Here is a 17239-nt window from a genome sequence, read left to right on the forward strand (position 1 = left end):
TTACATCTGCACCTAATGGATTGTGCCTAAAATAGCTAATAATTTTACCTAGCATGCTACATTTCATGGCATAATAATGTTTGTTTTTCTTTTATACATTAATGACAGAGGTGTCGCTAGGATCACAGATCACAGCACACCCCCCTGCCCCGCTCGGGACAGAAAGTACAGGGTTTTGAATCTACATGTGGAAAATGTCGATGTACACGCTAGCAGCTTACATGTCTACAGTGTCATAATGCACGATCAGAATTATAGATGAATAGATCAGGGGCTATTTTTTTATTATTATTTTGTTTGAGATCCGGGGCTATTCATAAAAGATCTGGGGCTATAGCCCCGGACGACCAGGCCTAACGACACCACTGTTTAATGAAATTGATGCAGTACCTATCAATATAGGTGAAGATAGCTAACTTTCTTGTGAAGTGAAAAGATGAGGGAATCATTGCAAACCCCCTCCCCCTATTCACTGCACAATGGTTTCTGGTCAATATTACCCCAAAAAGCGAAGGTCACAGCCAACCAATATTGGTTTTCAGCCTTGCCCCTTGTGTACAGCGATTTCTCCAGATTCTCTGAATATTTTACTAATATTATGAGATCCCAAACTCTATGCAATGTTATGCTGAGAAATGTTTTTCTTCAATTGTTGCCCTATTTGCCCGTGCAGTCTTTCACAGAGTCGTGAACCCTCCCCATCTTTACTTCTGAAAGGCTCATCCTCTCTGGAATGCTCTTTTTATACCCAGTATTGTTACTGACCTGTTGCCAATTAACATAACAGAGATTAAAGAATGCATGGTAATAATCAATGACATTTATTTTGTAAAAAATGATTTTACTGATAACTATTGATAAAAAATTCTATAACTGGGTTTTATGCTTGGCCCACCTAGCTATCCTAAGATTAATGTACTCTCTGTAAGTTGCTCTGGTGTCGGCTACAATAATGCACCACATTTGACCATTTGAGACATTGTAGACGCAATCTTTTATAAGGAATCATCTGCATTTGGAGACATTCATCCTGCAGCCACTGTAGTAAAGCCCTTGCCTCAGATATTCAGTAATTATTACGCTCACTAATAGCTCAGGGTAGGGCTTATTAACAGTGGGAAAGTTTCGGTTTGCATTTCACTTGTGTCCTCTAAATTTAGAACTAGGTTAATCAGCTGTGCCATGGGCCGCCTTAACCCTGGGTAAGTTACAACGGGACGGTATGGGTTGTTGCCCTTCAAGCAGATAGATCTGGGGCAGGTGTGGACCCTGCAGGTGTCCTCATGATCATAGGGGGAATCTGAAAGAGCTCAAAGCGATCACTGACTTGCCAACTCTGCTTTGAAAGACTCATGGTCCCAGCACGGTGAAGCACTCTGACACCAAACACACACACCCTCAGTTACAATATATTCCCGATGTGCATCTGTGTACACACACGCACACTTCCTTCCCACATGTAGACTATAGGTTCAACTACTGTCATTCTCATTCTCTCTTATAAACACACACAAACATACAACTTTGCACATATACTCACAATCTCTCATGCACTTATTTTCCAGAAGCACTCCTATATACACACACATCTACTCCCACACATTCTCCTTTACCACACATAGGCTACATGCTTAAACCTACTCTTTCGCTCTCTCAAAATCACCCACATAACTACAGACACACTCGCATTCACACACTCACAAACTGTATTTCATGTCACGGTCAAGTTAACAGGCTTTTATGTGTGGAGGTTTTCGCTCTCACCTTGTACCTGATTGATTAATTAGTTCACTAATTGGTTAGTTTCTACCCCCACCTGGTTGTTTAGGTCTGAAATGGGAACCAATTTAAAGGAAAACCCAAAGACCTGCAGACACTCGGCCCTCCGTGGAACCGGTTTGACACCCCTGCCCTACAGCCTCAACCAAAACCCCCTCCACAGCAGGCGTGTCCAGAGAGCACAAGCAGGAGTCTTGCTGCTCAGATTGGAGCTGACGATGTTCACACAAGCCCCTGAGAGTGACAGCTAGGGCTCATGGCACTGCTGGTAGCATTAGCTCAATTTTTCAGTGAGACCCAGAGAAGTGTACTAGATAAACACCTCCCTCTGGTGGATATGGTAGGGATGCACAGACATCAGAGTGGTTCTCAGGCTCTCATGTGTGCCCTTTTATGGCAAGGCTCCAGACAGATGTTGAATTAGCATCTGCTACCGCAATCAAAACTATTCCAACAATCCACGAAGAGGGAAAATATCACATCTTATCGGTTCACCTTCGTGTTATGGCTAGGTTCCACTCAGAGATCATAGGCTAGATTCCAGATGTTCTTGTTATTTCCTAGTCTGTTTACAGAGTGACCTTTCTGTTGATTGACCTCTACTTGACTCTAATTTCAGGCATAATATTGTGTGTTCAGTTACATCTGTAGCATAAATCCTCCTAAATCCATTTTATATTGAGAAATGAGAGGAGTCCTTATGTCTATGTTTGATAGTTGCCTTAATATTAAAGTTCACCCAAATTGCAAATCACAAACTATTGTATATTGATTTTCTTAGCCTCTAAGGAATCTACAGACAATGTATTGGTATCAGTTCTTGTTTTGGTTTCATTTATATGACTGCTGTTTGTGTGGTCCAGTGGTTGGAGCGCTTACCCTGGCACCCAAGTCCAGTCCACTTAAACTTAAAGGAGTGGTACTGGCCCAGTATTTTCTATATTGACTTGTATTGAATTTGTTCCACAAATAAAAAACATATTTAGAGACGTTACCAGGTGAACCAAACCAAAGCAAACTTAAAGGTTTAGGAAAGCAATGGTATTTTTGTATTGTGTGAACTACTACTATAATAATTTAAGGATAAGGGTGAAATCATACCTGATGGGAAGTCTGATTTGGTTGAGATTGCTCTCTCTCGCTCTCTGTAACACCCCCTTTTTCTACTCCTCAGACATCAACATGGCGGGAGAGCGCATGCCCAACAGATCCAGAGGGCAAGGTTGATATTGATGACTGAGGACTCTTGTGACACATACCCCTAAATGTTTCTCCAATTCTCTGTAACATTATTTTTATCTCTGTGCTGTTCTTCAGACATCAACATGGCTGGGGAGCCGAAGCCCAACAGACCCAAAGGGCTGAAGAGGTCTGCCGCTGCACTCTACAGGTCTTCTATAGAGTGTAAACCTTTAGGGAAGGGAGGGGGTTTGAATATGAGCTTGATTTCTTTTGTCTTAATAGTTGCATATTATTCCTACATTATGGCTTTTGGCCATACTGCTTTGACTGCTTTTTTCATGAAATTGGTGCAGAAGTAATTTGGGGAATTGAGGAGACAGTTTTTACACTGTCCAGAATTAATTCCAGAATGTTCTGATCCAGTCTAATTCTGTTTGTTCATTTTCTTTCAGTGGGTACGACTTTGATTATGACTACTACAGAGAGGACTTCTATGACAGGTTTGTGGATTAGACCTTAAAATAAGCCTTTTGGCAAATCTCTACATTCCATGTCATCCAGCAATGAGGAATAGGGAATCAATTTGCAATGCTGAAAAGGTTCATTATAGTAAATGAAGAGATAATAATGTGACTTCAGCTGCTTTAGAATCTCCTGAATGGTCAGTTAGACAGTGGTGGCCTTATTAAGCAGTCACACAGACATAGTGAATGTATTTTTGTGAGGGTGCAAACCATTAATGTCATTGATCAAAGACTATAAAGTAAATTTATTTTCCTGTGGCCATTTTCCTGGGAAGGGGAAGATGTTTTAGCATTTTTGATTCGCCACTCATCATTCCACTCGCACCCATAAAGAACACTAACCCAGCTGTTGAAGCAAGCTTTTGTTTCACAAGGCAGCCAGTGCGGAGCAAACTTTGGCATTGTCTCGCCTCCTTTTTCAGCCCCGACCTCGTTTCAGTGGCTATAGAAATCCTGCTGCTGCTCTGCTGGATTCCTGTCTTCGCAGATGTCTGAACATAATATCCAGATGAGGAACACATTTCAGCCATCAAGACAAGTTTATTTATTCCCTCTCTGTGATGTCCAAGTCTGAGTTACGGCTGTCAGAATCTGCCTCTGACTGGGATCAATATATTACAGAGAGATACACCCAATCATTTAATCCCCCTTCTGCTTTCAAGTGATCTCCAACCCCCAGTCTTCAGGGGGGCGTGCTGATGCAATAGCTGAACGTGCTCTCTGTCTGGATGGCAGATATTGCTTTGAAGCCGAAGTGATAGCCTCAGCTTCTTACTTCATTTTAATTTCATTCACAACGCACCCAATATAGAGCTTGTTGCAGAAAACAGTCTTCTAAAAAATCTTTGCTATCTCATTCTTCACAGAGAGAGGATCATTTTCAAGCAGCATTTTCCAAACAAGGGGTCTCGACCCAATGTTTGTTTGCCTGATATGAGAATAGGGTCACAAAAGAAACACTGCTCTTGTTGGTTCTACATAGCTCACAACCTTTTATTCTTAGCTGTCAAAATGTATCCATGTTTTACCCAGGGTCTGAATACCTATCTGATCGAGACATTATGTTTATTAAATGAAAAACAAATCATGGATTAATTCCCCATTGTGACATAATAAATTAGTTTGTGTAGATAATTGATACCAAAATGTATCACAAATCAAATGTAATCCTACTTTGATGCACAATTTAAAGTCAAGACAATCAAGTAGGGGTGAATACTAATTGACTCTGCCTTTTGTACTATTGGTATGTTTGAAAAGGTTGTGCTATAACTGTTTTTTTTAAATATCAATACATTAAAGACCAGTATCAACATAATGAATAGCCTTCCTCCAAAGGACCTGTTAATGATAGGTACCCTAGATAAATATCTTTCTTCCCCTCTTCAGGCTGTTTGAGTTCAGGGGCAGAGTGTCACCGGTGCCCCGGGTGGTACCAGTTAAGCGGCCTCGCATGCCCATGCCCCTGGTACGCCGGGTCAAGTCTTTGCCCGTCAAGCTGTTGACACGCTCCTCAGTTCTCCCCAGCGGTACGGTCAAGCAGAAATGTAAGTTCCTGCAGAAACTCTAGAATTATTGTCAATAAAATGTGAACTTTCTGACCTAAAATGGCTCTGTTGAACAACTCAGAATCAATCATTTTTCATGTAGAAGATGATCTGCTGTAAAGCTGTTAATTATAAGGTAAATTACTTTTGTGTAACGACAAGTACTTTGTCTTCAGCAACAATCCTTCGCAATGTTGTTACCATGTACAACAATCCACTCATATCTCTCCATTCAATCAATCTGAAGGAAGTTAACTGTTTTAAATGCCATATTTAACTGCAATTTTCCCTACATTAGCTGAGACTGCATTCAATGTAAATGCTGCAAACAGTACATTTGGAAATTATTCAGACCCCTTCACTTAAGTTATGTTACACGCTTATTCTAAAATTGCATAAATTGTTTTTTGCCCTAAATAATCTACACAATACCCCACAATGAACATGAAAAAAACAAAACAGAAATATTTCATTAAGACAAGTATTCAGACGATTTGCTTTGTTTCCATAAATCACCCTTTGAGATATTTCTACATCTTGATTAGAATCCACTTGTGGTAAATGCAATTGACTGGGCATGATTTGGAAAGGCACACACCTGTCTATATGAGCTCCCACAGTCCGGATCCAAGGAATTGTCGGTAGAGCTCTGAGACAGGATTATATCGGGGAGAAGAGGATTGAGGGAAAGATACAGGCAGAGTACAGTCAGCTTTTTTATGAAAACCTGCTCTGAAAGTGTTCAGGACTTCAGACTGGGGCAAAGGTTCAAATTCTGACAGAACAGTGACAGTAAGCACACAGCGAAGACAACGCAGGAGTGGCTTCAGGAGTCTGGGATTGGCCTTGATTGGCCAAGCCAGAGCCAAAACTTGAACCTGTTAGAATATCTATGGAGACACCTGAAAAAGGCTGTACATTGACATTCCCCATCCATCCTTATGGAGGTTGGTAGTATCTACACAGAAGAATGGGAGAAACTCCCCAAATGCATGTGTGCCAGGATTGTAGCTTGATACCCCAAAAAACGTTTTTTTGCTTGGTCGTGTTGGGTAGTATGTGTAGATAGTTGAGGAAAATATATTTTTAGAATAAGGCCGTAACAACATTTAGAAAATGTTCAGGGGTCTGAATACTTTCTAAATATTTTTTTTTATACCGGCTCCATCAGACAGTGTCTTTACATGTATATTGCCCAGTCAGTTTGTGTGATAGAGACTTAATGCAGTCCTTTTTTAGCATCCTATTGTGTGTTGTTTGAAGTTGAAATATGATACACATGGAGTATAGAGTGCAACAAACTTCTTACTTGCAGGTTTACTACTCGACACTGCAAAAACAAAATAGGGTAACAATTTTTCAAACATATCATAGAGTACAAGAACACAAGCAAGTTGAAGTAGGATGTTTACACATGTGGGCACTTTGCAATATATTGTGCAATATAAACTGCACATTGTTCCGAAATAACAAAGTAGCAGCAGTCATGGAATTTGCAGTATGCATGCAGGGTATGTGTGTGTTCATGTTGATAGGGACTGAAATAACAAAGTAGCAGCAGTCATGGAATTTGCAGTATGCATGCAGGGTATGTGTGTGTTCATGTTGATAGGGACTGAAATAACAAAGTAGCAGCAGTCATGGAATTTGCAGTATGCATGCAGGGTATGTGTGTGTTCATGTTGATAGGGACTGAAATAATAAAAGTAAACCAATGGAAATGTGACCTTTAAGTTCAGCAGGTTTGGTCCTTGTCGATCCCTGGATGAATGACCAGAGGCTGCTGGAAGTGGTGTTGGAGGGCCAGTAGGGGGCACTCTTCCCTCTGGTCTACAGATCAAATCCTAGTTACACAGGGAAATTAAGGAAACTGCTCTTCATTGTGAGCTACTTGTCAGATAAGACCATGAACGGGTGTCCTGACTCTCTCATGCTCTCTCTGCTGTTTTTGGTGGGCTCAGCAGTGAAATCCAATGAGCTACAGGCAATCAAATCAGAGCTGACTCAAATCAAGTCCAACATTGATGCGCTGCTTGGCCGACTGGAACAGATCACAGAGGACAAACACATTGCTGTGGGTGAGTTTAATCAACATCAGGCCTCAAGACAAACACACAGTGCAGCTCCACACAGCACTCTTCCTCTAAAGGGTGGAGTCAACCAAGGGTTGAACATGTCTGTTGGAACACACCTTTAGAGAATAGAGAAAGTGCGAGGTCCCTTAAACCCATGAGGATTGGAGTACAGGTTCATTACATCTTGAACCCCAAAGTACTCAAAAAGTGCCAAGATAGGTTTAATATAATTTTATACAGAAGTTTCAAAGCAAACTGATTTAATAACATGATTAATGTAAAATCACACATCAAAAATAGCGTTTGAGTTGGGTTTTCAATTGTGCCAAGGCATCTACAAATGTTAAGCCCAAATGGCCAGTAGGTGGCAGAATGACACAATTGCATGCTGAAACCATAGAGAATGATAGAGGCCCTATGAAACCAAAAGACCACTTGAAAATGGACAGTGTCATTTGGGGTGTTTCACCATTTTTACTCGGTCAAACGGGCGGGACTTCTATCATTGGCTGATGCCTCCAGATGACCCTGTTAGTGTTATCAACAACTGGGTTATTTGGAGGGGAACAGTCAATTGCAAAGTAGAACATTTCAAAAGGAAGATTGCTGTTCTCTATCTAGTTCCATCACAGGAACTATGTAGGAATGCTTTCTCTGTCATTTTCTATGGAATTCACCAAAGTGGAAAATATTTTTTCTCTCCCACTTCCTGGTTACTGATTCAACTAACCTGCACTTTGTTCCTATAACTTCCTGGTAATTTTTCTTATAATGTGAGACACCTTGTGGCTTTTTCCAGAATAATCACCCCTTAATTCACTTAAACACCTTAATTCACTGGCTACATATATTCTTTGAATATGCTGATTCAAGAAGTTCCTAGTATGAGACTTAAATGGCAGCCTATTCACTATGTAGCATACACTACTTTGGAATAGTTTTGTCCATTTATGATGCAGCACTGTAGTATATGAGCTGGTATTTGAAGTGAGTTTATGACCCCATGCTCAATGATGCCAGCTGGGCCAGCTGTGCTCAATGATGTGTCTGGACAAGTAGTACCTAGTTAAAGTGCTTGGTCAAGAGCAGATACGTAACTTAGGAGCTTTTCAGGACCCATAAAGTCATATTGCAAAAAAAATACATATACCAGAAGCTGGTTTAATATTAGTTGTGAAGTGTTTAATAGAGTTCTTTATAGTTTAGACCATGGGTGTGAAACATCCGTCCTATGTCTGGTTTGAATACAAATATACAGTACAGATATTGTGTGGGGTGGGAGCCTTGAATGCTAATTTACTGAAAGCTGTGGAATAATAGAACTTACAAACCTGGGGATTTGAATCCTGAATGCTGATTGACTAATAGCCATTGTATTTCAAACCATTCTCTAATTGCTTTGTTAACAGTTTTTTAAGCACAAGAAGCCATCTCTTGCGGTTGTGATATATTGTCAGTATTTGTGTCCAGGCACTCCAAGCTCTTGGTCGTGGTATATTGGTCAAATACTGTTCGTGCCCTTTTGCTTACGTATGCCATGGGTATGCCAATTACTTTTTACTTTATAACAGGGTTTGTGTTGTAAGGCAAATATATTTTTTCTGTCCATACATTGCTTTACATGCATACAGTGCATTTGAACAGCCCTTAGCCATGGTATATACAGCAGAGGTGGGGGACTCCAGTCACATGACTTGACTCGAGTCTGACTGGAGTCACAATTTTCAGGACTTGTGACTTGCTTGATTAAAGTATGAAAATGACTTGACTTGACTTTGACTTGAGAACAAGTTACTTGAGACTTCACTTGAAGTGGAAGACTCGACAATGACTTGAACTTATAATAAACAAATTATTTTATATGTTGTGACATCAGCACCACTAATCAGCGTATGTGCCTTTAACGCTGCACAATTCAAACCGCGCCAAACATGGCAGACAATAACGTTAGTCGAGCTCCACAAATAGTATCGTTTGGAAACAAGGACTTTGAACTGGACCGTGTGAATAAAAAAAGATTTGCCAGATGCAAAATATGCAACAACGTCAAATTCCATTCGTTATTTTAAGAACCACAAGGAAAGGTAAGAAAGTAATCTTTTTATATTCAGTTTCACTAAGATCTATAACGATTAAGTTACTAATGTAATTAAATAATCTTTTGTTTGTCATAATTTGGCCTTGGTTGCATATTATGTATTTTTTTTTTTCTTGTTAGAAATATGACCATTATCATTACTGAATACGTCTGGTAAATAGATGTAAGGGAATTTGACTAGAACAGTGGCATAGCTTGAATTTTAATGTTGATGGGCATCTTAAAATGAGCGGGCATGTATATTATTACACGTAGGCTATAATGTCTGTATTAAATGTGGGCATTTTCAAGTGTTTGTGGACTGCGTGTAGAAACTAAAAAGCATTGTGCTTACACCATAACAGTTAACTTTACTGTATGAAATGCTAACATGGAGGCGCCGATGTGATTACTAGCACCTAAACATTTCGAAGAGTTTTTTTTTTTTACTCATGTTATGGACGCAGCAGGATTCTAACCAGAGACGGAACGGACTATTTTCTTTAGAGGAATCAATAAAATCGTTTTTAAATTAATAAATTCCTTTTGAAATCAATATTTTGTGTCAAATTATATATTTATTTGGTAGGTAGCCACGTAATAAGCGGGATAAGGTATAGCGAGGCGGTTGTTATAGCGAATACAACCCCTTCAGGCTGATTCAAGATCCCTCCGCTTCGTCCCCCCAAAAAATGTTACCGCGGAGGAGAAAAATATTTCATTTTGAAATCGAGCGTCGCACCGAGCGCACGTCAGAAACAGAGGACAGTGTGTGTGTGTGTGTGTTCATCTCTTTAGTACTGTGACTTGACTTGACTTGAAACTTATAAGAACTCGACTTGACTTGCTTAGGGTGAACCCTTGACTTGACTTGTCTTGCTTGATTTATCTGAACTGTGACTTGAGACTTGACTCAAGACTTGATGGTTAAGACTTGAGACTTGCTTGGACTTGACCATGTGTGACTTGTCCCCATCTCTGATATACAGTATATTGGTGATATACCACACCCCATTAATACATCTTTAAAATATATCTACATGGTATGTACAGTATATTGGTCATATACCACACCCAATCAAATTGTTTCTTGAAAATATATGCCCACTTAGAATTTGATGTCAGCAACACATTTCAAAAAAGTTGGGACTGTGACAAAAGACTGGGAAAGTTGGGTTATACAATAAACAAACCTGGTGGAATATCTCACAACTAATTAGGTCAATTGGCAACAGGTCAGTAACATAATTGGGTATGAAAAGGTCATTCCAGAGAGGATGAGTCTGTCAGAAGTGAGGATGGGCAGTTGTAAAAGACTGTGCAGGCAAATAGAGCAACAATAAGATAATAACAGTAAGAATAATGCTATGCAATGTAAAATTGCAAGGAGTTTGTGGTTTTCATCATCTATGGTACATAATATCATTAAAAGACCATATACACTGCTCCAAAAAATTAAGGGAACACTTAAATCACACATCGGATCTCGATGAACGAAATATATATTAAAATCTTTACTGTACATTATGTAATTCGTTGAGAACAAAATTATGTAACAACGGTCAATGGAAAACAAAATCACCAACTGATTGAGGGCTGTATTCAAACTCCAAAAATCTAAGCAAACAAGGGAAATCACAGACTGTTCCAACTTGCGTGTATTTCAAAACAACAATCATAATGTGACTCAGTAGTGTGGATGGCTCCCAAATGCCTGTATGCACTCCCGACAACATCTGGACATGTTCCTGATTAGACGGTGGATGGTGTCCTGGGGGGTCTCCTCCCAGACCTGGATTGGAGCATCAGTGATCTCCTGGACAGTCTGTGGCGTTACTTGGCGGTGTCGGATGCACTGATACAAAACATCCCGGAGGTTCTCAGTTGGATTCAGTTTTGGGGATCACAAGGGCCAATCAATGACATCAATGCCTTCGTCATCCAGGAACTGCCTACACACTCTGGCTACATGAGGCCAGGCATTGTCCTGCACCAGGAGGAACCCAGGGCCCACTGCACCAGTGTAAGGTCTGACGTTGGGTCTAAGGATTTCATCCCGGTACCTAACAGCAGTCAGGGTACCATTGGCTAGCACATGGAGGTCTGTGCGACCCTCCAAGGATATGCCTCCCCAGACCCACTGCCAAACCGGTCATGTTGGATGATGTTGCAGGCAGCATAACGTTTACCACAGCTTCTGTGGTCAGTGTGAACCGGCTCTCATCTGTGAAGAGAATGGGGCATCAATGGCAGACCTGCCAATTCTGCTGTTCTCTGGTGAATGCCAAACGGTACACTCTTAACGCTGACCGTCTGGAATATGGAATAAGGAGAGCCCTGACAGTATGGGAGCAGTCAAGTCTTTGTGAGGACCAATGTGTAGATAAATAAATAAATGCATGTGTCTGTTGTGTGTGACAAACCAGGGAAATTGGTGTCCAGCTTTGTACTAATTTGGCTTTTTGCTAAATATGCCCACTAGAGGATGTCGGGCCCTCATGACACCTTCATGGAGTCTGTTTCTGATAGTTTGGTCATATTTCATTGAATTGGTGTCATTCTTTGATGATTATGTGTTCCCTTAATTTTTAGCAGTGTATAAATGATCCAGAACCGCAGCCACCTTCTCTGGGCCCAAACTAATTGAAGATTGACTGAGGCAAAGTGGAAAACTGTCCTGTGGTCTGAGAAATCAAAAATCTAAATAATTTTTGGAAATCATGGACATCCTCCATTATGGAACATAAAATACGACAAAGGAGACCTCAAACTATTGTGTTGATAAAAGAAGAAGTGATGCAACACAGTTAGACATGCTGCAGTCCCAATTGTTTTGAAATGTGTTGCTGACATCAAATTCAAAATGAGTAATGTATTTTTCCAAAAACAATAACATTTCTCAGTTTCAACATTTGGTATGTTGCCTTTGTACTATTTCCAATTACATATAGGAATTAATAATTTGCACACCATTGTATTCTGTTTTTATTTGCATTTTACACAGCATCCCATTGGGGGGGGTAAAGGGGTTGTATTTTGACTGTACTGTATTTATCTTTATATAGTTAGATGATAAATAGACTGTTGCCCAAGGACAGAACAACTATGCTTTGAGTCTAGGCTTTCTTTTAACGTAGACAGCAAGGTAGTCATTTTCTAGGAACATATTTACATCACAGAAATCAAAATTTGTCAAACTTGGTGCAAAAGTTGTTTGACACCTCTGCTTTAGACATTTGAATATAGCATTATACAAATATATAAAATTATGACTCAGCAAAATGTGTCAACCAATTGTTTCTGTAATGAAACACAATTGTTTTATTATTTTGGGTTAAATTCTGAATTGATTTAGTAGTTTCCCATTAATTCCAATAAAAATTTTGATTTTAATAAAATGTTATTGGTTGAACGCCACATCAAGTAGAATTCTATTTGAATTATCGGAAGTATAATTTAATTTAAAGAAATTATTATTGTAGCTTTTTTTATTTAATATTAATTTAATTATAACATTGTATGGTTACCAATATCTTATCTTTGAAATATGAAACCTTTTTTAAATCTTATATATTTAGAGTAGTCTGAAAATATTCTAAACCCATGCTTTATATAACATATCCACAAAAGAGACCTTCATCCGCAAAAGAGGCCTTCACTCTGAGCATGAACCCCTTAACTTAAATTAAATAAACATCTCATTACAAATAAATCTTTTTTGACAAATTTGTATTCTAAACAAAATCTTTGCACTATGCAATGCACTCTTTGCATTAATGAGGGCTTTCCTTTTGATAACTTTGATAATATATTCTAAATGTGTTGAATGAATGAGGCTTTCAATTTTGTTTTACATCTCAATTTAATTTTTTTAAATTGTTTTAGCCGATATTGTACTTTTAAACTCCAAACCATAAAAGTCTAGATAATTACTTGAATTGAAATGTATTCAGAAATTGAAAATACACCCAAAGCAACAAAAGAGTGGAAAAAATACCACATGCAAAAATGGGTAAAGTCACCAGTGTATCACAAGACATTAGCTCAGGATATTTTTCAGTTACAATCTAAAAAGTTGCTCCAGAAGTGAAGGCGTGTAACAAAATATGCAATGCACCCAGACCCAGAATAAGGCCTAGCACAGCCTCATATCAACAGTTTAGTTGTCTATAAGGTATGTGTATGTTTCTTTTAGTCTAGGATGTTTGTTTTTTTAAGAAAACATAAATTAAATTAAAAGTCTATAAAAGTTGATAAAATAACTGTTCTGTGACAAGGTGATTTTTTTTTCCTCTATTTTTGGGAGGATACACAGTATGTTAAAAATGTTGATACCTTAGTCAAAAAGCCATAGGCATAACAAGAGTTGATATACTGTATGCCTCCTTGGTGTTTTCATAACAGTTACTGTTACTTTTTACACCTAAGCCACTTAAAATATATTTACATTGATTGGTCTGTGTGCATGTATGTCTGTTGTTGTTTATTTGTTTATGTGTGTGTAGAGCTACGGAAGGCAGATGAGAGCAAGAGTGAAGTATCTCAGGACGAGTCATGCTCAAACACAGAAGAGCTAGCAGACGAGCCCCACAACAGTGACGAGGAGGACGGCTCACAGGACGAGTGCGAAGATGAAGAAATGGTCAGTGTGATGGCGCCAGTCAAAAGAATGTGTGCTAGAGAGCATTTTTGCGTGGTTGGGGTTTGGGGTGTTTGTGAGTGTGGGCAGGTGTCAGTGGGAGGGGATGTAGGCGGAGGTGTCGCAGGGAGTGGCGGGTTAAGGTGCTTCAGGTCACAGATTATATTTGTGTGAGCGTTGCTTGGAGAACGGCACTGCACTGGCGTCACTCCCTCTCTGGACCAGTGTTTCCCAAAACCATATGTTCATATGATATGACAGTCAATTTCCTCCAGTAGGCACTAACATTTCTTTACACATTTTTTCCCAGGAAAACAACCACCTATCAGAACTGGACTCCATTCTTCAATAAAAGGCACGTTTCTCTGAATGTCAAAATAAGCATTGGAACATGTGTCAGTTTGAGACTGTCTGTCATGACTTGAAATGTGCATGGCCACCGCATATTTATACAAGACAAACTATGTCAGAACAGAGTTATTCCGCAGCATATTCACAGCTGTGTGTATTGTCATGTCTGGTCGGTCTTTTTTTACACTTGAAATAGTTAGCTGGCAAATAAATGTATTATTTTGAATGGAAACATGGGTAAAGCTACAGCACTTAGATAATGTCTTGGATAATGGTATCTTTTGAATAGTCAGTAACAATTATTCAATTCAATTATACTGAAAAACCTGTTATGCAACCCTACCAACCAAGATTCAATACAAAATTGACCAAATGCCAAATTTACAGTAGTTAACAACATATGAGTTTAACTTGGCTCTGAGCTACAGTGTCAGTTATAGATACCTAGTGGGAAATTGCTCGGATTAATCTTGACCCAGGCAGGACAAGTTATCAAAATGATGGAAAATATCCAGATTGTTTTCTTTATTCTGGTATTCAAGGTAGAAATGCTCAACTACTTTCACGTTAAGACCTCCTCAGCCACGGTGATATTGCAAGGCTTTTGGAAGACAAACAGGCCACAATGTCAGGAATCTGTTTCTGATTCCCCTCTAATCCCTCCTTTTTGTTGTTTATGAAACTCTATGGTGTTTTTGTGGCTCCTTGGTGTGTGCAGAGGTCCCCAGCCAATCACACTTCACTTTCCTCATTTTTCCTCTAAGCAAACCCCCAGTGTAGACCATGACACCCAAGCCAAATGAGCACAAAGCCGGACACCAAGTTCCCTGGTTTGTCACACCGCAGACAGACACACACGACAGACACAGGCATTTATAAATGTATCTACACATTGGTCCTCGACTTGACGGCTCCCATACTATGAGGGCTCTCCTTATTCCATATTCCAGATGTTCAGCGTTAGGAGGGTACCGCACACTGCTTTCACAGTAGATGTTTCAAACGTCAGCAGCACTGATTGAAGAGAGTTCTGAATGGGGCAGTTGAGTGGGTTCATTAATATACAGTCGTATAATACAGTTTACACTTTACTGTAACTTTACAAGTTTACCGTTGTATAATTTAGTATTCTTTTGTATTACATTATTTTCAAACATTTTCTCCCCCAATTTTTGAATAACCGATTGTTTTGCTACAACTCCTATCATATTAAGGCCAAATCATTATTTTTTCCCATTCATCATTCTTCCAACCAGGAAGAGAAGGTTGTGAACGTAGAATCTAACATTGTAGACATAGTGGCTGACTGTAATTCCCCCAGAACAGTTTGAAGAACTTGCAGAGACAATTTCCATCGTTCCTTACAGTTCAATTCAATAATTAGGTGCTTGTCTCATTCAGAAGATGCTCAAAATAAATCCACTCTGACATTACATATATAGATCTAACATGATGACAATGATACTAGAAACATTAATGTGGGAGTTATAATGACAGCAGATTTATCACCTGGCAAGAGATGCAGGTCAAATATATGTAGGGCTCTGAAATATACAAATATAAAAGTAATTGGTGCTTAAAAATGTGGTGAGGGGAAACACTAGATGGTTTTGTTTCAATTGTAAATGTATTTTCAAGTAAAACATTTTTTTACATTTGTAACAGTATTTTTTAGTACAGAGACAGGATCTGTCTCTCTGTTCCTGCTAAGCAGTGGGTTGGAATTTTCAGTCTTTTTGTCTGTCTCTGAAGTGAAGGAGAAAATATTTCATGTTCGCTATTCAGCTTTAAAAGCAATTGAGGGAAAATAAAACCACATGTGAGGATTGACAGTAATCCAACTTTTTTTTGGGGGGGGGTCTCAACATGCTCTGGTGCCCTCCCTGTTCACAGACACGTCTTAATACTGCTCTTCCTTTTCTTGTATAGTCAGCGGGGAGCTGGAAAAACCTTCGACTGGAAACTGTTTTAGTACCGCAGACTCCACAGGAAAACACTCAAACCATAGGGTGCCGTCAAAACCCGCAACACTGGCCACAGATGAGAAAGACAGGCTGACAGCTACACTGTCAAACAGTGAAGGGGAGCTGCTCCCTTCAAACCGAGATTGGAAAATAATTACATTACAATTCTGACTGACACTACCCAGACGATGAATACAGGAATCAAGGACCTGTACAATTTCAAACTAAGGAATGCTACTATCTAAAGAAAGGACTGACATTTTTCTACTGTATGCTACAGAACCTTCCAATTGACCATCACTCCTTGTTTAGTCTCTGTTCTCCTAGGTCTTTTGTGTTTTTCCAATGTTTATTTATATGACGATCTTAAATAGATTAAACTGTTATTTTTAACGACTATGAGCATATTCCTCGGCTTGCACTTTCAGGGCTGCAAGAGATCTTTACATATGTAAATAAACTAAGTGAACTTGTGACTTGGGCTTGTGCTTTCACTGTGTAAAGACATTACCTATCAAATATTTCTTCCGAACTTTTTTCTGGTCTATAAAATGTATATGTTCCAATGTAATGATCTCACCAGAAAACAACTAAATAAAAACTAGGTCTTTTTCTGGTCTCTAAAAATAAATGAACTCAACTTTTTTTTATACAACTTCAGTATACACATCAGGGTGTCATAACAAATATCAAGATGTCATTGCAAAAACACTTGCCCAATGGGATTGACCCAGTTTCTCGCTTTGACTATCAGAGAATATGGAATTGATTCAAAATTATTTTGCAAGTCATTAATAATCCTGCTTTTGATTAATATCAAAGTGTTCTGGTAGTGTCTGTATAATATCATTTGTGAAGGTCTGGATTCATTATCTGAGCAGGACAATGTTCAAACTTGAACTGGATTGGCAGACAAAAGTTATTTTGAAAAGACAGTGAACAGGCTCTCATGCCAAAAGGTCAGATTAAATGTTATTTTGACATAGAAAATGCCTAAGTATCTGAACACAAGTGAGGGCTTCTATTTTATGAAGCTCTGTTAAGGCACGTTAAGTAGTACTTTTCCAGTAAGTAAGAGACATGAAAATAATATTACAACCA

At 39.1% G+C, this 17239-nt stretch overlaps 1 protein-coding gene across 6 annotated transcripts in view; it reads left to right on the forward strand.

Annotated features, from left to right (window-relative positions):
* raly (RALY heterogeneous nuclear ribonucleoprotein) overlaps positions 1 to 16614 on the forward strand; it is an 89879-nt gene extending 73265 nt beyond the window's left edge. For 5 of the 6 annotated variants that reach the window (XM_010905748.4, XM_020045139.3, XM_010905746.4 and 2 more), the window contains 8 exons: positions 2954 to 3001; positions 3097 to 3169; positions 3414 to 3461; positions 4875 to 5032; positions 6994 to 7110; positions 13690 to 13826; positions 14134 to 14178; positions 16104 to 16614. In XM_010905748.4, the coding sequence (XP_010904050.1) occupies positions 2954 to 3001; positions 3097 to 3169; positions 3414 to 3461; positions 4875 to 5032; positions 6994 to 7110; positions 13690 to 13826; positions 14134 to 14175 (623 nt within the window). In that variant the 3' untranslated portion in view covers positions 14176 to 14178; positions 16104 to 16614. The remainder of the gene's footprint in view (positions 1 to 2953; positions 3002 to 3096; positions 3170 to 3413; positions 3462 to 4874; positions 5033 to 6993; positions 7111 to 13689; positions 13827 to 14133; positions 14179 to 16103) is intronic. The other variant, XM_010905749.3, reaches the window with a different exon arrangement.
* The last annotated feature ends 625 nt before the right edge of the window (positions 16615 to 17239 follow it).

This window comes from Esox lucius, chromosome 17, assembly GCF_011004845.1.
Source record: "Esox lucius isolate fEsoLuc1 chromosome 17, fEsoLuc1.pri, whole genome shotgun sequence".
Classification (NCBI taxonomy): domain Eukaryota; kingdom Metazoa; phylum Chordata; class Actinopteri; order Esociformes; family Esocidae; genus Esox; species Esox lucius.